The sequence below is a fragment of the Acanthochromis polyacanthus genome, chromosome 10 (genome assembly GCF_021347895.1).
Source record: "Acanthochromis polyacanthus isolate Apoly-LR-REF ecotype Palm Island chromosome 10, KAUST_Apoly_ChrSc, whole genome shotgun sequence".
NCBI lineage: Eukaryota > Metazoa > Chordata > Actinopteri > Pomacentridae > Acanthochromis > Acanthochromis polyacanthus.
The window spans coordinates 4,672,781-4,694,988 of NC_067122.1; the positions used below are offsets into that span (position 1 = coordinate 4,672,781).

Consider the following 22,208-nt stretch of genomic DNA (forward strand, 5'->3'; position numbering starts at 1 on the left):
CACAGTACTGGTAGATTGATTTGCAGTGAGTCACATAGTTTAACTGTAGCTCTAAAATACCTCCATTTATTGTTATAAATCTCTTTCTGCGCAGCAACACTACAGTCCTGCCTGCCTCGCTGCTGTCAGGACAACATTTTTGGAGTCACTACTTAATGTTAAAATGCTCTGATATCAAAAGCTCTGCTCCCAGCCGTGCTTTGGCCACAGTAATGAATGCAATACATACTGTCAGACCTTTAGTCATATCTCTCTGTTTGCCACAGGCTGAAGATTTACTTGGGTGGATGGTACACACTGTAGAAAGAAAATCCACTGAGGAAACAATATATATCCAGCAGCTAGGGTGCCAGACCACTCCAGTTTAGTCTGTGTAGATTTTGATGTAATGATTTAGGTTAAAGTGGCAATTTTACTTTCTTCTGATATATGGCATTACTTCTGAGTAATTTTGAGCAGCATTTTAGGAAATGCCAAAATATATAAACTAAATTGATCACAAAGCAGATACATCAGGATCTGGATGGTGGACTGCCTCTACCTAGCATTAAGGTGTGTAAACCTCTAATCTTGCTAATCTGATAAGACTTGATCTACTCAAGCAAAGTTTTTAGAGGTCTAGATCTGCTGTGAATAGAGAAATATAGGCTGCAAGCTTCTTTTTTCCCCTCTGGAGTGTCCGTGGAGTTTAATGTATATTCTGCTGCTGCTGCTGCTGATGGCTCCATGCTGAGCAGACCCACTTCCAGCTAATTAACATTAGCATATGCAGACCTTGACTGTTCACTTGCTGTTGGTGTCCGTGAAAGCAGCCTGGGATGTGCCGGGCAGACGTCTTTAATGGGCTGGAGTCTGCTGTGCAAGGCTGGGTGTGCCAGATGAAAGTCAGCTCCAGCTTCACGGAGCTGGAGGCAGCCGGGTTCCTGTGGCTCCTTCCTGGGTGGTGTTTGCTGGCAGCGAGGTGAAGAAATGAGACAGTAGGATTGCGTCTAGTACATTCTGACTAGCTGTGGAGAAAAGGAGGCTAAAGCCCTCCCTACCACTCTTTGATCCAACGTCAGAACATCCCCTACTGCTGGCCAGGGCTTTGTGGCTCTGGAGGTAATTGACTCCGTCCGGCTGAAGAGCTGTCTCTCTCAGTGGATTTAAAAGCTGTGGGCTTGGTTCAGAAGCTGCCTGCTGACAGTCTGAAGGTGGCCAGACCCCGACTTCTCTTCATCCCTCTGAGTCTGTCCTTCATTTTCTTCTTCTGGCTGCTTATTTGAACTGGCCTCGTCTGGCCAGGCTCTCTGTTAATGCTGATGGGTGTAAAGATAAAAGCCCAGAGTTTCTACTTGTTCAATAGTGTATAGTCCCAAATGTGGCGGTTAAAAGTAGTCAACCCCTGCTTCGTGTAAATGTTATTAATGAATATATTCAGCACTAACTAGCTTTTATACATTGTCCAAGTCTAAATACACTACAGAAAATGTACTAAGTAATAACTGTGAGACTAGAGCACATCTTTTATTATGTGTGGTCCTCTGTCTGCAGTGACTCAGTTTATCTCCAGGCATTTTTTCCTCCTTTTCATCACTCCATATCTGCCAGGCAGCGCCACTGTCAGTTCCTGCGAAACATCAAATTTTGTGATTTGTAGATCAAAAGATGTCTCGACGTCTTTTTATCTTCAAATCTGAGTCAAGTGGGGTTCAAAAGTGGACGCTTTTATAACTGTTGCTTTACCTATATTTTAAGTATCTTATTTGTCCTTTATATTTTGCACTATACTAAGTTTTATTTACTGTATATATATCCTACCCTTCAAAAAATACCATGGGCCATTGTGTACTTGTTAGATTATCGCTCAAATACAGAAACTGTAGGTGACTTTCTCAAACATTTATAATCCTGCAGATGTGACGTCTCATCCTGACCTTCCTGTTTTACGTTCCCTGATATCTTAAAACCCTCCATATCGCATTTTGTCTTTCTCATTTGTCTTTGCCATTCACGCCACATGACATTCTCTTTGGCATACCGAAGCTCAAGCAAGCGGATGTGAAAAAAAGTCTAGTGATTTTTTTTTCTTTGTTTCTGGAAGATCGGAGGTTGTACGGCCAAATTAGTGTGCTCTCAGCGTTCCCTCTCCAGCCTGATGGAGCTGCCTGATGATCCACGTTCTGCCTCTCTCTCGGGGGACAACAGCCCGTCTTTTAGCTACAGCTTTGTGCTTTATTTGCTATGAAGGCTCAGCATATTCTTTAAGTAGGCCTTCCCCCTTGCAGTCCTCCTTCACAGCGGTGGCTGCCTTGTTTGATGGCTCAGAAAGCTTCAGATGTAGGTTGAAGAGCACCCTTCAACGGCCTGTCCCTAGAAGTGACAGGTTTACTTCCCGGGAGCGTGTGGCGGCGAGGTGCTTTCGCCGCACTCGGCGCATGAGAGCTCGACCTTGCCATCGCCCCGTAGGTTAATTTGACAGACTCGAACGCGCAGTGGCAAGCAATTGATTATGGTTCAAAGAGTCTTTTATCAGCCACTGGTAACGCGTGCCCGACGTACAGAGGGAACAAGAGCACCTGACTTGTCCTCTCTGCTCACTGCGGAGAAGATGGCAAAGGACAGAGTGTGAGATGAAGAGTGTCTGTGTGCAGCAAAGCAGGCCTCTCTTTTCAGGTGTGTCCATGCGTGTGATGCCTGCTCGTGTGCAGACATTTGGAAGTTTAAGGTTTGTTGTGGCGTTGTGTCAGCAGGATCGTAAGGGCGCCTCAGCTGTGACAGTGCCGTGTGCCGCCTCAGCAGCCGCCTGTTTTTGTCCGAGTTGCTGTTTGTGCCCGTTTCTATAGCAACCTGTGAAGGTGATCGGGGTCCCCGGTGACTTTAGCAGCGTGGCCACCGCTCCCACCGACACGTGAAACACAATCACACCTTTGTTTTCACACAGTGGGAGTCTGTCCACCTTTCTTCTGAGTCGTTTTCCCTCCCTTTTCCCATTGCATCGTAATCTTTCTCACCCTGTCCATCTCTCTTACTCCTCTGCCTCCCTTCATCCCAGAGTATGTTTCACCTTATTTCTCATTCATCTTCTGAGCCGTCTCTTCCCTGATGTGTTCTGCAGTTCTGACTCGTCTGCCACCCGTGTGCGGTAGAGAAGTTAAAAGCGAGGAAACTGAGTCTTTGGCCACTTCTACAAGGCGCTCGCTCGTTTCCTTATCTAGATCATATGTTTCGCACGATCCTTCATATGAAGCACGAGTAGAAACAGAATAGAGGCTCTCTGCCAAGTAGATTATACTCCTTGATCACCAAAATCAAAAGGTCACAGCCTTAAGTAGTTTCAACACACAGGCAGAATATTTTAGCTTTTTAATGAGCTACCTAAAAATCTCATCATGCACAGAAATCCTGCACTCTGATAAGAAAATATCAAGAGCAGGAGAGCTTCACAGGTCGATACTGGAGCTACAAAACATCTTCAGAATCTGCTTTGTGGGTACACATTTTTTTTGAAATGCTTAAAGTTCACATCAAAACGGATCCGACCAATTAGGATACTGCAAGTTTTAAATCATATATGTCAAATATTTCACTTTTTTTAAAATCTGGAACAACATTGCAAAGTCAGTTTAGAAACGGAATACAAATTCCTTTTTTTAAGCATCATCCCCTCTTAGTTTAGGTGTTTTCCCCCAAATAAAAGCATTTGGTGTCCTAGGCACTGGATTGCTTTCCTCTTGGCCTCCTTTTCCCCACCGGACAGGTTTGTAAAGCTGCTGATCACAGTTACAGCCTATAAAGGACTTCACAGCAGACCACATGCAGAACAGAGATAGGTGTGTATGTGGCAGGTAATGCGAAAAATTCCTGTAGACCGCATGTGTGCTGGGTATTGTGCAGTCTGTTGTTGTACTGTGGACCAATTTAGGTCCAAAATCTAGCAACGTGCCACCGTTATTCATGAAAAAGGAAAAGCAGTCATAACAGATTTTAAGTTCTGCAAGACTTATATAACAAGCAACTGCACTGTCAGTGTTTTGGCCTGTGTTCTGTTTGTGTGTCAACATGCAACACTTTACAAGATAAATTATGTAAGGAAAAGAAGGAAACTACTAGGTAGACGATTAGTCTTATAGAGAGGATGGGAGAACCTGAAGTCATCTGTGATTAAATATGCGGAATTGATGAGATCCTCTAGGTTTAACGGTGCTTATTGATGCTTAAGTGCACTTTTATTGATATTTTTCTGTAGTTTAATGGGATTTCAATGTATAACTAAGCACTCCGGGTGCCCTCTAGCCATGTGTTTTATTAAAACTGCGAAGCGATCATGGATTTCTGTTAATTGTTAAACTGAGAGAATTAAGGATTGATTTGTAGGTGTTTTGGACTTCTTTACTACCAACTCCTTGTCCATCTTACATATGGCTGGAACGTGGAAAACAAACTCCAGAAAAAGTCGTATCAAAAACATCAGATGTGAAAAACATTTGGAAATGATGAAAGTCGGTGGATGTTGAGAGCAGGAATACAATAGGACCACGACAAGCTGCTGTGCTAAAATCAACCGTATTTAAACTAGAAATGCTAATCAATCAGCTATTGATTAATCTATAATACAAAATGAGTACAGTAGGCTTAATTTATATGCTATTATAATGCTTAGAAGTAAGTTTTTTTGTACCATTGGCTTTCGGAACTTGTATACAGTAGTTCTGACCAGTAGGCATTAACTGCCACAGAAGGCTTTGTCATGGTGATCCTTTACTAACTAAACCCCCACAATGCTCTGCGCTTACCAACATAGAACTGCCCAAAATCCAAGTAACCGGGTCAGGTCACTACGGTGTTAAACAATAAACGTCTCCACTTGGTGGAACAACCAAGCACAAGAGCTAATCTACAATATACTCACTGACACACACGCCGTTTGTCTTCTGCCTTATCTATTAATGTATTACTAATCGGTTAATTGATTGACTCTTGATCATTAACATTCTGATTTTAAACTAAAAGTTCATGTTAATGTGTGGAGTTGATCTGAGGGAACTGACTGGCTGCAGAGCTGGTGGAGAAGCAAACTGTGCTCCATTAGTTTCCCAGTTTGTTGCATTATTATTTGTATTTGTACTGCTTGTTATTCCCTTCTTCTGACCTTTGTGTGTTGATCTGTTACTACCTTGACTGTAAGCCTTGAAGCGATGTGCACGGACTGAGTAAAGTGCAAATGATTTGCCCCTCTTGGATCAATAAAGTTACCGGAATAGACACATAACAGGGCAGAAAATGGTACGTGGGCATATGCGGTGATCAGATGTCAGTTTTTGGTGAGCTGTAAACCGTATCCTATCTGTGGTAGATCCAGGTGTCAGCTGTGGATCTGTATAAAAAGAGAGCTTCAATGGGGACTTCTTTAACAGTGATTAATATTCTTCTCCCATGCTGCATGAAATTAAACTGTACCTGACTCATCACACTGAGCCATGAATGAACTCTCACCCAGAAGAATCTCCACGACATTAACGGGACATTAACGGCAGGCAAACAAACAGATGACTGGCATTCAGGTATTGGTAGCAGTTCTGAATCCTTCATGGGATTATTAGCACTGCAGGTTTAATCAGTCTGGTACAGGAATGAATTTAACCTCATTACAAGCTGTGTCCCACCTGTAGGTCGGTCATTACAAACCTATGCCCTGCATCCAAAGTACGCTCGCTGTGATCATCACGGAGATTTCGATCAGTGAGGAATGTAGTGTTTTCAACAACCTGTAAGAGGGAAGACACGTGCACGTGGTTCTTATATAGGAGCCAAAATGTGCTTGGTCTGACATTTATGTGATTGCACCAATACAGGAAGTAACGTTTGTTCAGAAAACTACCTCAAAAAGTCTGTCCATTGAAAGTTGTAGCAGTAAAGCAGGTGTTGTTTTTAAAGGTGATACTGCTCACTCAGGGTTTGTCTGCAGGCTGCTTGATCAATTTAAGCTGTGACGAATCCTCCTTGCGATCGTCACAAGTCTGTTAAGCAAAACCAATTTAATACCTTTAATACAATTGCTTTGAAGCTCAGCTGCACATGCGATGACTAAGACCAGGAGAGCACACATTACACCAATCTTAAAGTCTCTGCACTGTCCAGCAGTCTGCTCTGCAATTGATTTTAGGAGCCTCTTATTGGTTTATAAAACTCTTCATGGCCTCGGTCCGACCTGTTTATCAGATTTGCTTTTATCCTCCAAACCTTCCAGAACCCTCATGCCTTCTGTTGGTGGCCTTTTAATTAAACCTAAAGTGGAGGCAAAAACCATGAAAAATAAACACACTCAGGCATCCTTTTGGTTTTATTTGTGTCAGTAACAACCTTTCTGAAGACCTGAGGGCTGCAGAGGATGTTACTCTTCAAAGCAAACTGAAGACGTACCTTTTTTGTCTGGTTTTCAATGGAAAGTAATCATAATTCACAGCATTTTTTGAACTTATTTGTCTTTTCTGTTATTGTCTGATTTTGTGATGCTGAATTTTGGACTCATGCTGCCTCTGGAGTCACTATTAGTCCTCAGTGATAAAACCACAGCGACATGTATCAATCTATCGTCATTTCATTGGTATAAATTTTTAAAAAGTATTTAATAGAGTGTTTTGCTCATTCAGTTGCATCAACAGCTCCAAGCATGCTCCCTCCGTGACTCATAAACAGCCCGTCATGTGCCTTGATAACAAAGCGGGACGCATAAACATCCATTTGATAGGGTGTTGTTTGGTTGCACTATCAGCTTGCAATACAGCCCTTGGGGTTGAACCCTGCTAAGTTGTCCAATTCTCAAAGCTAGTGCTTCCCAAACTTCATTCGGCTCCAAACTCCAACGCCTGGTCGGGTCACACGTGTAAGCCATAAATTAGCTACATTGTTCATTTTGGCATTAATTTTTATTTATTCATGTATATTTATTCATTTGTGTTTTCGCTGCTGTGTTGATATTCAAAATATTAGGCCCTCTGTGTTTTTTTAAAGTTGTTAAATTCAGCTTTTTTTTTCAGTTTGTTGGTATTTAAAATAAGCCATGGTGATATTATGACAGATTATCGATATTGACTGAATTTCAACCATTTTGCATCAGTACTAACCTGTGTACGTTGATAATTAAGTGGTTAAATTTCAACTAAACCTTTTCTTGTGGCATTTATTTAAAAAAAATGTAAAAATGGGTCACAAAAATGATCAATAATTTAAAATATACATGTCCGAAGACTGATCCTCCTTCAGAATTGACCACAGGAAAACTAAAGAAATCGTTATCAACACCAACCTACACCTGCAAGGGTGTTTGTGTCTGTTATCACGCAGAAGTTCAATTCAAGCTTATTCATATAGTGCAGATTCACAACATAGACTACTGTTCAAACGTTTGGGTTCACTTGGAAATGTCCTTGTTTTGAAAGAAAAACTGTATCTTTTCAGTGAAGATACCATTAAGTGATCCAGAAATCCAGTCTAGACATTGTTAATGTGGTTAATGACTATTCCAGCTGGAAAGAGCTGATTTTTAATGGAATATCTCCATAGGGGTACAGAGGAACATTTCCAGCAACCATCACTCCTGTGTTCTAATGCTACATTGTGTTAGCTAATGGTGTTGAAAGGCTCATTGATGATTAGAAAACCTTTGTGCAGTTATGTTAGCACATGAATAAAAGTGTGAGTTTTCATGGAAGACATGAAACTTTTGAACAGTAGTGTATGCCATCTCAAAATGCTGAGCATAGTAAGGTACAGACCTTACGAATTATAGAGTACAGAAAACCCAACGATCCAAAGTGTAATATAAGATGTGAAAATAGCCGTAAGATGTTCCACTGTATTGCGGGGACATTATTCTAGTTTACTCCAGCTTAATTTAACATCTTTACAATGGCTTGAAACCATTAAGTCTCTGTCATGGTGCTCCTTTACTTGCTAAACTCCCATCTCCTCTGCTTGCCATCTTATTGATTGTAGCAGCTGTGACAAAAAAGTTACAATAGTCACTATTTAAGTAAGCCTTATTGATTGATTTATTGACCTGAGCGCACATAGCAACTCCTGCTCATCTCGTATTTGTCTTTCTGTTCCTGTCTTTCGTCCCAGGTGCCCTCGCCATCCTGATCCCGGAGCTGGACCTCGTCATTTCACTGGTGGGCTCGGTCAGCAGCAGCTTCCTGGCGCTCATCTTCCCGCCCATCCTCCAGATCTTAGCTTTTCACACGGAGGGCCTGTCCCCGCTGGTGACCGCCAAGAACGCCGTCATCAGCCTGATAGGTCTGATCGGCTTCCTCGCTGGGACCTACGTCGCCATTGAGCATATCATCCTCCGCAACTCGCGCAAACACAATGACACGCTCTCCTCCTACATGGTCCAGTGATGGAGCGATGACTGTTGGCAGGTGGAAGTAACCCACACAGGCCGTTCTCAAAGCATTTTAGGGCACATTTATCTTTTTTTTTTCTTCTTTGATTTGCTGCTGTTGGACATGGCGGCTGTTTTAAGATGAATTTGTGACATGGTTAAGCAGTGTGAAGCTGTACGGATTCGTGGTGCTCGATGTTGTGTGTCATTACGTCACCGCAGTACTACAGTGTCCTGTTGTTCAACCATTTTGTGCAATCTAACAGTAACATGGTAGAAGCTTAATAATTCCATCAGGTTGAAGATACCTGCAGAAAGGTTTCAGTGAACAGAATGTTTGTAGAGGTAATTTATCGTTTTAACAGGCAGATTATGATCATGTATTAAGCGTTTCAGTCCGGAAATCTACCTCAATAACTGGTATAGGTTTGAACATTCAGATGAGACGCTGTTGCTAACATTGAGTTTTAACCATTATCCCGAGCATTTTCTCATTTCCAGGCTTACCAACCAACCACCAAGTCTTTTAGAAACAGAGGAAAAATTTCATTGCACTTTGATTCATGCCTTATTCAGTCAAGCAGTGCACTACGTTGGTAGTAGTATTAGACGACACGTTACACTTTAAATCAAGAAATTAAACAATCACCGTTGGGGGAAAAAACTACTAAAATGCTAGAGTTGGGTATCAGCTGCCCCTTTTCACCAATGCAAACTGTGTGCCAGTCACTGCATACACTACCGTTGAAAAGTTTGGGGTCACCCAGACAATTTCACATTTTCCATGAAGGCTCTCACTTTCATTCATAGAGCTGCTCCCTGGTGGTGCTTTTAGGGACGGAAAAGGACAATTCTCCGTCCACGGAGGTGACGCGAACCTCGACCTGCAACGCCAAAAAGCTAGTTTTAATCAATTTTTTAACTCCCAAAAGGCAGGTCTGCTTTTATTTTTTATTTTTTATTTAATTTGTAGCGATTGCATTGTGAAAAAAAACAATAGAAATGCTCTACCGTTGAAAAGTTTGGAGTCATCCAGACAATTTCATGTTTTCCACGAAAACTCCCACTTTTATCCATGTGCTAACATAACTAACTGCACAAAGGTTTTCTAATCATCAATGAGCCTTTCAGCACCATTAGCTAACACAATGTAGCATTAGAACACAGGAGTGATGGTTGCTGGAAATGTTCCTCTGTACCCCTATGGAGATATTCCATTAAAAATCAGACATTTCCAGCTAGAATAGTCATTTAGTACACGGACAAAGTCTACGCTGTCTTTATGATTCATTTAATGTTATCTTCATTGAAAAAAACTGCTTAGGACATTTCTAAATGACCCCAACCTTTTGAACTGTAGTGTACATCTGTCCAAGCAGCTCTTTAACTACTGAAGCTCGCACTAGTTCATTCTGAGCTTCTGTTGAGGACCGCAGCAAACCAAACAGTTCTGCTTGTCCCATGTGCCACTGCTGGAAAAGCCAATAAAATCCTCATCTGTCTAATTTTTCATGCCGTTTGACATCTCCAGTCGAGATGTTCCTCCTTGGACCAAATAGATTAGCTGTGGTTTTGTTAAGCAAACGGAAGTCCCAAAGTTCTGGTTAATCTTTTTGGTCACAGTAACTCCTGACTTAAGCAGTTCTTGGATGTAGACCTTCAAAGCATTGGTGCAACTCTGGAACCGGTTTTCAGAACTGGTCTGAGATTAGACGCCGGCTCCAAACCTGCCTTGGTGAAAACGGGGTAAAAGTTCCAAGTTTGTCAAAAATGGGGCTTTTCATCTTTTACTGGTTACACGTGTCTGAACTCGTTATAATGTTTAAATTAAAAAAAGGGGAAATATAAAAGACTTCACTATGTAATTATCACCGTTACGTCTCACAATTCTATTAACTGTAAATAAACCCTGAACAATTTCAAAAACACTGCAATTAACCGATGGAAAGTGAAGTTTGCAGAAAATTAGCAACAATTTTCGATTTTAAAAGCGCTTCTATGGTCTAAAAACTTCCATTTCTGTTCTGTAACAACTAATCAGGGTTTGATTCGAACCTTTACTCAGAAGCTCAAAGACAATCAGTGAAATCTGAACCGATGCCCAACTCTGGAACAAAAAAACCCCCCACCAGATCTTGTAAATTCAGCTCTACTGTATCATCTGTAATGCGTTCATGTTGGAGCTCTTCTGTGTAACACCTCGTCTTTAAAGCTTTTATTTTTTTGACTCTGTTCTTTTTTTTTTTTTTAATGTGTTTTTACATTTTAATGTGTTTACTAAATTAATGGTCTGTTTTTTTTTTTGATAGACTTTTTTTATTCACACACAGCATGCATTTTTAAGACTTTCAAACTAACTTTGAAAATTTCGTTTAATTACAGAGGCTCTGCATGTAAGATAATGAGACACGGATGTAATATAATATAATACAAGTTTTAACTACGAGCTGTAGGTGTTAGAAGATTTGTAAATGAACCATTGTTAGACCGACTAAGGCCGACATGTACTGTAAGTTCACTGTAAAGCTTCTGTACTGTTGTGTGTCTTCAGTGTTTGTGTGGCAATATAACACGGACTTTTTATCTTTTTTGGAAGAAATGCAGTGGAAACTAGTTAAAGAGAAAAGAAAGAAATCTATGGGCCTTATGTGTAAAGCATTTTAAGTAGTTTTTTTCTGTGTATATACAGTCATATACCCATCTGTTGCACATATGTAAATGTTTGCACACGTACAAAGAAGTCTTTTTAAATGAGAAATGCCCATAATTGTCTCACGTCAAAGGATTTACGTGTTAAAATGGGAATGAAGGTAATGTGCGGCTCCCCAAAGAAGACTAATTTCACTTTGCTTGTTTTAATTTTAACTAATTTTTCAAGTAATCTGTTTAGTTCAGCAGAAAAATGTAAAGAATTCAAAGTTAAAGTCCATTTTTATTTCAGCACTCTTATTTCTTCATTCCTTTCTCAGAGTAAATAACATTGAAGTACCGACATGTGCTTTCCTGTCTTTATTTTAGACAGCTCTTTAAAGCATTAATTCGACGGGTTTATCGAGGAAACATTCGTTTGCTTCAGTGTCAGCTGTGTCTTTCGAAGTCAGTTGGCTTGTTTTGTTTTGCTCAAGGAAGACTAACAGCAACAACCGTTTTATTTCTTCCCGTAAATGTGAGGTCATTATTATGGCTCACATTAAAAGAAGAATATCCAGAAATCCAATTTGAAGCTGCACAGATCGGCGCAGCGGTACATTAGTCAGCTTTCATTTGGTTTGTGCAGCAAATATAAAACAGATTGTGTGTCGCAGCAGCGCTCTTTAGCAAAGTTCAGTAAAGAAAACAATGAGGGGGGGAAAATAAATGCTTCACGTCACTATTTCTGGATGGCCTGTTTGCCTCACAAGCCTGTATTCAGGACTAAACTTCAGTAATAAGCTGACAAATGCGGAAAGACTTCCTGTATTCTACACATGGATTTACCTCTACATATATTTACACAAACTGTGTTGGCGACAAGGAGACTTTCCCACATTTTTATTTTTAATATTTTCTTTATTATTTTTATTTTAGAATACAGTAAGTCTCCTTGGTCCCATCACTGGGCCAGAGTGAGATCTGAAGACACTTCTGCTTTATCATTATGACAACTGTAAGCAACACTGACTTTGTGATAGTGAGTCAGTGGCACTGATTTCAGCTTTATTGTCATGAATATATTACCAAAAACTGCCAGCACAGCAAGGATGGTGTAAAAACACAACAAAAAAGTAAAGATTTATATATATATATATATATATATATGCACATACATTTCTTAAAGTATGTGTGTGCTATGTAGAATATCTATATGTGGAGATAAATGTCATATTTATTGATGTCTAGTGTCCCTAAACTTGCAGTCAAATATTGTGTCTCTGCCCTACACTGTAAAAAATGAATCTTAGACATGTATTTTTTAAAACAAAATGCCATTATTTTACATAATTTCCCTGTTTTGTTCAAAAACGGATAACAAGAAAAGCACACAGAGAGCGCTGTACTCCGACAAGGCTGTTCAGTCGTTTCCGTCGGATTTCAGTCCCAATAGCTCCGCAGCAGTCGATACGTAGTAGAATCATAATCGTGATTGTCAGCAGGCAGCTGATGTCGTGGTCACTTGTTGTCATGGTTGCAGTGATGTCATGATGCTATCTCACAATGACACAGAAATCTTTAACAAATCTGTGGATCCAGACTATAAGCTGCATCACTGCCAGAATCGAATCAGGTGGTCCTTGAGTCATTTCTGACCTTCCCCGAAAATTTCATCCAAATCCATAATTCTGTTATTGAGTAATGTTGCTGACAGACAGACAGACAGACAAATGTATGCCGATCGTCACATTCTCTGCCGAGGCTCCACCTCCTTGGTGGTCTAACTAGCAAAACCAGAAAAACTTAATAATTTACAAATTAACTATTTAAAAATAGATATAAATATAATAATATCCACGTCAAAAAGTATTTTTATATATGAAATTACTGTTATTTTTCTGAGATTTTATAGTTTTTGTCCATTGCAATGTCAATATTCCACCATTTTTTCGACGATGTTTCACAGTTTGTTTGTTTTTTATATTTTTGCTCTCAGACATCTGTGTTCAGTGCAACACATTCCAACCTAACAAAAGTAGTTGAGAACAGTACAGGTGGAATCATTATTAATCACATTAGCACCATGTAGCCTGCTATTATATGTGTTTCATAACAGATTCTATGCATTTGCACATACTTCCTTAATTTGGCTTACTGCAGAAAACATGTGGCAGCAACTGTGTCGGATTCATGTTCGAAAAAAAAGCCACATCTGAGTCACGGCGGTCATGTTGTTCCGAGTCCTAATGCAGCCGGATAAATGCATGAAGACACTCCTGTGGCTGCAGCCGCTCAATTACATCCTGGAGGTTAATTCGCTGGTTAGCACGCCCGAGGGAGGCTGCTGGGACTTCAATGATTCCTCCAACTTGAAGCCAACTTCAGGTTTTCCAGTTATTTTAACTTATCGAACCGATTTTCTCTCAAAAGAAAAACTCCACTGAGTGTTTCACGGCCTCTGTGTACAGAACCTGATCATAAACATACGTTTTTTGAGTCAGCAGAGAAATATATTTGCACTAACCTGATTGCATTTGCATGAATATTTATCAACTTCAGCGTAGGTGCTGTGGAGGAAAGCAATTACACACGACCACACATTACATTACAGCGCTGGTTCCTGCTGTGTAGTGAACACTTAAATCCCGTTTATTAACAAGAATCTCTGCAACACATCTGCAGAAAATACTACTTTGAATTCAGCATTCAACTTAATGTAATTAAATCTAAATAAATATACAAAATGGGCCTTTAGTGTTAGAACACACTGCCTTATATGCACATTTCTGTTGCAAGATTTAGTGCAATTACTTTTATTTTGCTGCCGTGAAACATAAAAAATCTGGTGTATATATAAATTCTTTTAAATGGAAGCTAGATAGATATGAAACAGTAACAAATTCTGCATTAACAATGTCTAAGAACAGTGTATAAAATGCCTACAGAGCAGCAGTCGTTTGCAATATTTCACTTGCAATTTGTAATATTTTTATTTTGCATATTAATGTGTTTGACAGTCGGTCTTGAAATGGATTTAAGTGTGAAATGAAAATATCCTCTTAACAGGCATGTTTGTCTGGCACTTCAGCAGCTCATAACACACCTTTCTGTTAATAAAATGTTTTAAAATCGTAATAAAGTTCTTCTGTAATCGCCAATAAAGCAGAATACAGACTTTACCGGTCTCAAATCTTTTAATTACCTCCGCCAGGAGGTTATGTAATCACCGGAGTTTGTTTGTCTGTCTGTCCGTCTGTCTGTGTGTGTGTGTGTGTGTCTGTCTGTATGTCTGTTTGTCTGTTAACAGCGTAACTCAAAAAGTCATGGACGGATTTTCACCAAATTTTTACAGGATGTCCGGAAGAGCACGAGTAAGAATCGATTAGATTTTGGAGGTGATCTGAATCACCGTCTGGATCCAGGAATTTTTTGAAGGTCGAAGGACAATTGAGAGATGGCTGCCAGGTGGCCAGGGGGCCGCAAGGCCGCCGGCGGCCATAGCCGCTTTCGACCTTCAAAAAATTCCTGGATCCAGACGGTGATTCAGATCACCTCCAAAATCTAATCGATTCTTACTCGTGCTCTTCCGGACATCCTGTAAAAATTTGGTGAAAATCCGACCATGACTTTTTGAGTTATACTGTTAACAGACAAACAGACAGACAGACAGACACACACACACACGGACAGACAGACGGACAGACAGACAAACGGGATGGCGGAGGTATGCGCTCTCCGAGTGCTTTTCTAGTTCTCAGTGTTTTCTTCCAGTGCGACTACATTTAGAGGATAATCCCAGTTTATTTTAACCCGCCATGTTTTCCATTAAAGTTTACATACAGCTTTGGACATGTATCAGTAAATTTTGGATTTTCACAAACCAGTGACACAGTGCTGACTGTAAACCTCTTTGTATTTCACAGTATCCCAGGAAGCAATCGAGAAAAAGTTTCTGATGCTCAAGATAAAAGGAAGGCTTGGAATCTACAGAAAGCAACTTTCTTTTTGCACCAATGTTCTAAAAGTTAGTTTTTTAGCCTGACTGACTGATTTTGCTTTAACCTGAGGCAAAGTGCATGAACAAAGCACTGGAGGAAAAGTTGGACGTTTGAAGAAGATGTGTCTACTGAATGACCGCTCTTGTCTTTGGGTGGATGTGCCGAGCAGCTGGAGTCTCTGTTTATGGTGCAGCAGTAACTGGACTCCAGACTCACTTTTCTACTGGTAGCACTGATCACATTCTCAGTTGGTTTCCCACATCCCCTGAAACCCTCATGTGAGCCTCGGTTCATGCTGGTAGGCGACTGCAGCATCCGAGCCAAATAAAAGACCTTGGAGCTGCGTTTGTGATCATTTCTGCTTTCTCCAAGTCCCTGAAGTACAAACGCTTTTCAACATTCTCCCCACAAGCGCTCCGAGTAATCCTTCTCACTGCCTAATTGATACAAATGAGAGGGTGGCCGGTTGGATCGGAGAGGGGAGAAAGAGGTCCGCTGGGGTTAATTTTCCTTCGTAAAGCTCCACGTTGCACTTACGGTCAGCCGGAGATGGAATTTCATTAACCCAAGCGGGAGCAGGGGAGTCTCTAATGTAGACCGATGTATTCAGACAACAGCACCATGCATGTTAGATGAGCTGGATAATAAAGATCGCACTTAGCTTTACTCTGCTGAAAATGGCCTATAGAGTGTTTGTAATGAATATGAAGTTGTTTTATCGGTGTGAGTTACCCTCCGCAGCTCACTTCCTTCTAATATATGTCAGTGGTTAACCATCCTCTTCTGGCGGACAGACGTTCTCCACAAGTTCACCTCATCTTCTACCTGCTGAAATTACTTTTCTTGTTGTCAAACCAAAACAAGAAAGAAAACACACTCTCCTGACACCTTTTCTGACTTCCTGTTTTGCTGTGAACTGAGATCCATTCCCTCACGCAGGACAGTGGAAGGTTTTTATCGCCACGCACGGCATTAAACTGAAATTATGTCCACACGACAGCTAAGAAATGGCCGTCACTGAAGGAGGACAGTCCAGCTCATCAATATCAAGATCACCTCAGCAGGGCAGACGTTCCTGATGGTCATGCTGCCGTCACACAGTGGTTTATGTTGCTGTCTGCAGCCGTGGAGCCAGACACTTTTTATAGAGGCGTCCAGGCCGAGACCATTACTCACATACTAATGGTCCAATTTCTTGTTAATTCTTGCAAAGATTTTTTTCCCCAACAATACAAAAATTCTCGAGTCTGAGAATACAAAATTTGAAAAATTCCACCAACAGAATTTAGCTTTGAGTCCCGAAAAACAAATAAGAAGCAAACTCAGTGCCACATGTTGAAGTTCCTCACTGATCATTCAAATCGGCTGGAACCACATCTAATCTGTGCTTTTTGTATGGCGTAAATACGGCTTCGTTAATTTTGATGTCATCATGTAATTACACACAAGATCATGTCGATGAATCACGCCCTGACCGTGGAAGTGTTTCGGCCGATCAATGAGGCCCCTGGTGCCTACAACTCACAGGCTGGCGATGAATCAGAGACGCTCCACGCACAACATTTTCAGAGAACGGCTGAAGGGAATTAATTGGATTTTGTGTAGTTCTCGCAGAAGCCACAGGAGCCTGCACAATTTTTCCACAGATACAGTGCTACTCTCCTATACCTGTAAACAGACTGATCTCTAAAATCAGTGGGGTTCACCTTTAAATCTGTGCTTCAAGGCCCCTTTAAACCATTCGACCAGTTTTAATGCTGTTTACATCGTTTCAAAGACACTCGCTGGCCACTTTATTAGGTACATCTTGCTAGTAAAAGGTTGGACCCCTTTTGCCTTCAGAACTGCCTTAATTCTTCATTTCATACGTTCAACAAGGTGTTGGAAACATTCCTCAGAGATTTTGGTTTGTATTGACATGATGGCATCACACAGTTGCAGATTTGTCGGCTGAACTTCCATGATGCCAATCTCCCATTCCACCACATCCAACAGGTTCCATTGGATTGAGATGCGGTGACTATGGAGGCCACTGGAGTACAGTCATTGTCATGTTTAAGAAACCAGTTTGAGATGATTTGAGCTTTGTGACATGGTGCATCATCCTGCTGGAAGTGGCATCAGAAGATGGTCCACTGAGGTCATAAAGGGATGGACATGGTCAGCAACAACACACAGGTAGGCTGTGGTGTTTAAACCAGGATCAGATGGTACTAAGTGGCCAAAAGTGTGCCAAGAAAATATCCCCCACACCATTACACCACCAGCAATCTGAACCTTTGATACAAGGCAGGGTGGATCCATGCATTTATGGTGTTTATGCCAACGTCTGACCATCTGAATGTCGTAGTTGAAATGGAGACTCATCAGAACAGGCAACGTTTTTTTCTGATCTTCTATTGTCCAGTTTTGGTGAGCCTGTGTGAGCTGTATCCTCAGTTTCCTGTTCTTAGCTGACAGGAATGTCACCTGGTGTGGTCTTCTGCTTCTGTAGAACATCTTCAAAGTTGGTCATGTTGTACGAGATGGTATTCTGCATTCCTTGTTGTAACCAGCGGTTATTTGAGTTACTCTTGCCTTTCTATCATCACCAACCAGTCTGCCCATTCTCCTCTGACCTCCCATATCAGCAAAGTATTTTCGGCCACACAACTGTTGCTCACTGGATATTTTCTGTTCTCCGGACCATTCTCTATGAACCCTAGAGATGGTTGTGTGTGAAAATCCCATTTCTTCCCAATTCTGATGCTTAGTTTGAACTTCACAAGTTGTCTTGACCACATGTCTAAATGCATTGAGTTGCAGCCATGTGATTGGCTGCTCAGCTATTTGTGTTAACAAGTGATTGAGCAGGTGTACCTAATAAAGTGGCTGGTGAGTGTATATTATTCATACAAATATTTGAAGGGCTGTTTTATTAAATTACAGATATTATAGAGCTAAATATAAATATCATGCCTCAAAAACTTCCAACCAAAGTGGTGATTTAGCACCCGAGGCGCTGCACCCCAGGCGTTTAGTTAACTGCACAGGGCCGACTGTGGCTCCTGCTGTTCCCCTGAAAACCTGTAAGACTGTTGTTTTGGCTGGAGCTGAAATATTTTGAAGTTGGGAGAGCAGGCGGCTCCGTCGGCGCCGTCAGGAGACTGAGAACGGGGAGATAAGGAGAGCTTCCCCGTGGACACTCGGCTTAAAGGATTCTCCACTCCCGAGTTCTCATCTTTAGAGAGCCGCTTTCCATTTCAAAACTCTGAGAGCGGCGAGCTGAGAACAGAATAATGTGCTTTTTCTGTTTAAGAGGATGATCGTCTTCTTTAGAAACGGTGGGTGGCTCGCCGTGAGCGATCTGTCTCTAATTGAAAAGCATCAGCCCCCGTGCAGAAAATTTCAGGGGTGTTGCAAGATACTCAGTGTAAAATAAAATATGAGACTTTTCTGTTAGATAATCAACATTTGCAGCTTCACAACTTTCTCCAGTAATTACCGCTTGAATCCTTCCTATGTGGAAGCACTCTGATGCAGAACTGCTTGATGAAACGTCCAGGTACTTATACCTGGAGAGCTTCTCTCTGCTGAGCAGCATCTGCACATGTTCAGCTCCGTGGGTCTTAGCGGGTCAGCAAATTTGTATTAATCCTGAAAATGACCCACAGTGGACACATTAGCAGCTGGACTAGATGGACTCCACTGAAACACAATCTGTTGATGTGCTGCCAGCAGGTCCAAACAAGTAAAGCAGTAATTACAAACCATCTGACTGCTACTTCACCTGATTCTTGCTTAATTACTTTTCTTACACATAAACTCTCACAGTCCTTTCCATGGACTCTTGCTGGTTGTTTAAGATTGTTGCTCAACACTTGGGCATCTCCAAACCCTAGCAGTGAGACTTTTCTGAAGCAGATTCAGCCGCCAGCTCAGTGTGGTCAGACTTTATTTACAGATGCTACAAAGCACTCATACAAATGATTTATGGAACAGTCACAGTGGATCTGACAAACACTGAGCCGCTTATTCAGTTCCGATTCTTATCCCAGTTTGATCGTGTTGTTCAGGATGTGACTTCAGCACGAGACTCAGACACCCTCAGTGCAAGAAGGAGCGCTACTGCAGGTCCTTCATCTCCACTGCCATCAGACTGTATAACACTACTGTGTAGTTGTAATTATGTGCAATATTTATTATCTTGTTCTTGCACTTTCGTGACTTTTGCACTCCTCTGTTTTTTGTTCCTAAGAGCCCTTTAACAGTAAATTTCTCCTTTGTGAGCTCAATAAAGTCTATCTTATTTTATCTTATCTTATCTTACTCATAGAGATCACGTTCTACATTTTCAAGGCAAGACTTATGTCACATTTAAAGCAGCTGACTTGAGTCCCTCACAAACTAATCTAAACCCAGATGCTCCGTATGACGCCCTTCAGTTTGAGCATCCAGAAGATGAACTCTGGTCCTCACCCAGCCTGGACTGCAGTGTTGTGGTTCACTCCCACGGGTGGAGACACTGATATCGCCATGTTGCAAAACACACCTCCTTTATTGAACAACAGAACCATAATTATTGCACATTTTCTCCTTGAATGCACCATTCTTGCACATTTTAGTAACTATATTTTTGGACACTTTGCGAAGAAGAAAATAGAAGCAAAAGAACAGCTTGTTGACAATTTTAAGAGACAGTATAAGGCATGACTGATTTACAATCAATCTTGTGAACACTGTGAAAATCAGACACTTTAACTATAAGCACTTTATGACAGGCTCTGCCTAGAAAGCACTTTACTAACATAAGAACACTTTATGGTAGGTTTAACTCAGCGAGAATAAAACTATTGTCATTGTTTTTATATGTCTGGAACCCTCTATGTTTTTCTTTTATGTTTGGATGGAAATCAGCCTCGTGCTAAATCCGGTTTATTTACTGCAACCTTGTGTAACCAGTTATGAGATTGTTCATTAATGTGCACAAATAAAGAAATGAAACGTATAGGTTGATTCTGACGGATCACTGCTGATATCTGCAGTCAGTGATTGGACAGGAGGTCAGCCGTCATCCATTATCTCACACATGTGATGATGGCGGTGGAAGGTTTCATTGCTCACACATATTCCAGTTTGTTTTTTTTATCTTTATGACATTTGGGGCGTGCTCGAGTTAAACTTCAAAAAACACTTACCAGGCTTTACAAAAGTTCTGTTACACGGTTTCATGATCTTTAGAGACGTTTACATGTCGGAGTGAAAAATTCCATTAAATAAACTGAAAGTTCTACCTTATAGGCAGGTGTCATTAATACAATTTTTTTCTCCGGTGAAGTTGTATCAAGATGGAAGTCAAAAGAGTTGAGATATCTGCTCTCCTTCATGCTGGCCACAACAAGTCTGACAGAGCCAAGCAGCTGAACATCAGCCGGATGACCGTCCACAGAGTTGCGGAGAGGCTCAAGAATGGTGAAGATCTTTCAGTGATCTTTCAAGAATGGTGAAGACCTGAAAGATCTTCACCATTCTTGAGCCTCTCCGCGACTCTGTGGACGGTCATCCGGCTGATGTTCAGCACGAAGGTTGCTCAGGAGTTGCAGATGTTTGGCGTCGCCTACTTTGAGATGAAGGACGAGACGGGAACCGACCTGTGGCTGGGAGTCACTGCTGTGGGAATCAACGTCTACGGGAAGCACAACAAGTGAGTCAGAAAATCAGCATCATAGATTCCGTTCGCATCATAAATCTTTATTTTTTTACAGCCTGTTGGATGTTGTTCTCTCTATAAAGCTGTATTTTATCAGTAACTTCATGCATAGAGGTCACTACAGTGTACAGCTATTCAAAAGCTGTTTTCTTGTATGTGCATGAGTTTTGATGGCGTAGTTACACATCAGCCACTACAGCGGGTCCTACTGTATCATTTTATGCGCTGTCACTGATTGGCTAGCCATTGCAAATTAATCTTAAAAAAAAAGAGTGAAATCAAAATAAAGTTGCTCATTTTCTTTTTCTTCTCTTCAAACCCTCTATAAAATGAGACCCTTGCAGGAAAGAAAATATGATGACATCAAGTAAGATCTAAGGAGTCAAGCAATTGAAAAATTTTCCCAGTGCTGATTTTATATTGGGAAGAAATTATGATTAATCGCATGTCTACTAAAGAGTACATCATGCATCACGGGCTATATTTCAACTACAATTACTTGGATACAGTTAGGCTATTACTGCTGCTGTTCTTGAAAATACGTCATCTGCAGGAACTTTATTTGGCTGTAAATCAACGCGTTAAAGTTTTTAGACTGTAGCTTCACGTTTGTATACGTTTATATTTCGTAGAGCTCAGGAGCAGGGCAGCAATAGACGGGCCTACAGGATAGTACAGGAATTACTGCAGTCAAGTGAGAAGGATGATGCTCGTAGAAGTGAGGAGGAATGGCTGCCAGAAAGGGAAGGATGAGTAAATAGTAGTAGTAGTGACAGAGGAGCTGAGGATGCACATGGTGGGGAAAGAGATGAGGCTGAGGGAGCATCACAAGATATTATCCCAGGATATTATTATTAGTGTCATGCTATCCTCAATTCAGAGACGGGTCCAATTTTATGCCAGCGGTGTGAATACTATTTCTGTTATGACCTCATTATTTTTTTAGAAATTAATCGTTTGTATTCTGATTATTATTGTTGCTGCTGTAAATCTTTTTTTTTAAACTCTTAAATATGTTCGATCACCTCTTTTTTTCTCTGAATTCCAGGCTGTCTCCAAATGTTAGAATACGCTGGTCTCAAATTCCCTACATGACTTTCGGTAAAAGCTCAATCTACATCGGAATGCTTGACAAGAATACTCCCGTAAGTGTTTCATGTGTATTGGCAAGTTAATTGAAGTGAAAGTGGCATTAAACTTGTGTAATCCTATTGTAGATGCAGAACATTCCCCTGCTATACTTAAGTCCTTGAATTAAAGAGGACTGAACATGAACCTAAAGAGGGTATTTATGCATTGAAACTATGAAGGGAACTTTATTTTTTAGTAATCAGTCACCAATGATACAGCCAAATGATTTTAAAACAGCTGAACAAATGCATAGAACATCATCAAACCACCCCTAATGTGTGGTTTTTCCGTCTCATGTCCTCCTAGGATCTCAGGTTTTACTCCTCCCCCCAGAGAACCAACAAGCAGATAGTGGAACTGTGCGTGGGCTACATCAGATTGTACCGCCTCCGCC

The 22,208-nt window shown here is 41.0% G+C and overlaps 1 protein-coding gene across 1 annotated transcript in view; it reads left to right on the plus strand.

The window, feature by feature from the left end:
* slc36a1 (solute carrier family 36 member 1) overlaps positions 1-11,357 on the plus strand; it is a 60,007-nt gene extending 48,650 nt beyond the window's left edge. The window contains exon 12 of the mRNA XM_022203084.2: positions 8,107-11,357. Coding sequence (XP_022058776.1) covers positions 8,107-8,381 — 275 coding nt within the window. The 3' untranslated portion in view covers positions 8,382-11,357. The remainder of the gene's footprint in view (positions 1-8,106) is intronic.
* Positions 11,358-22,208: the final 10,851 nt, after the last annotated feature.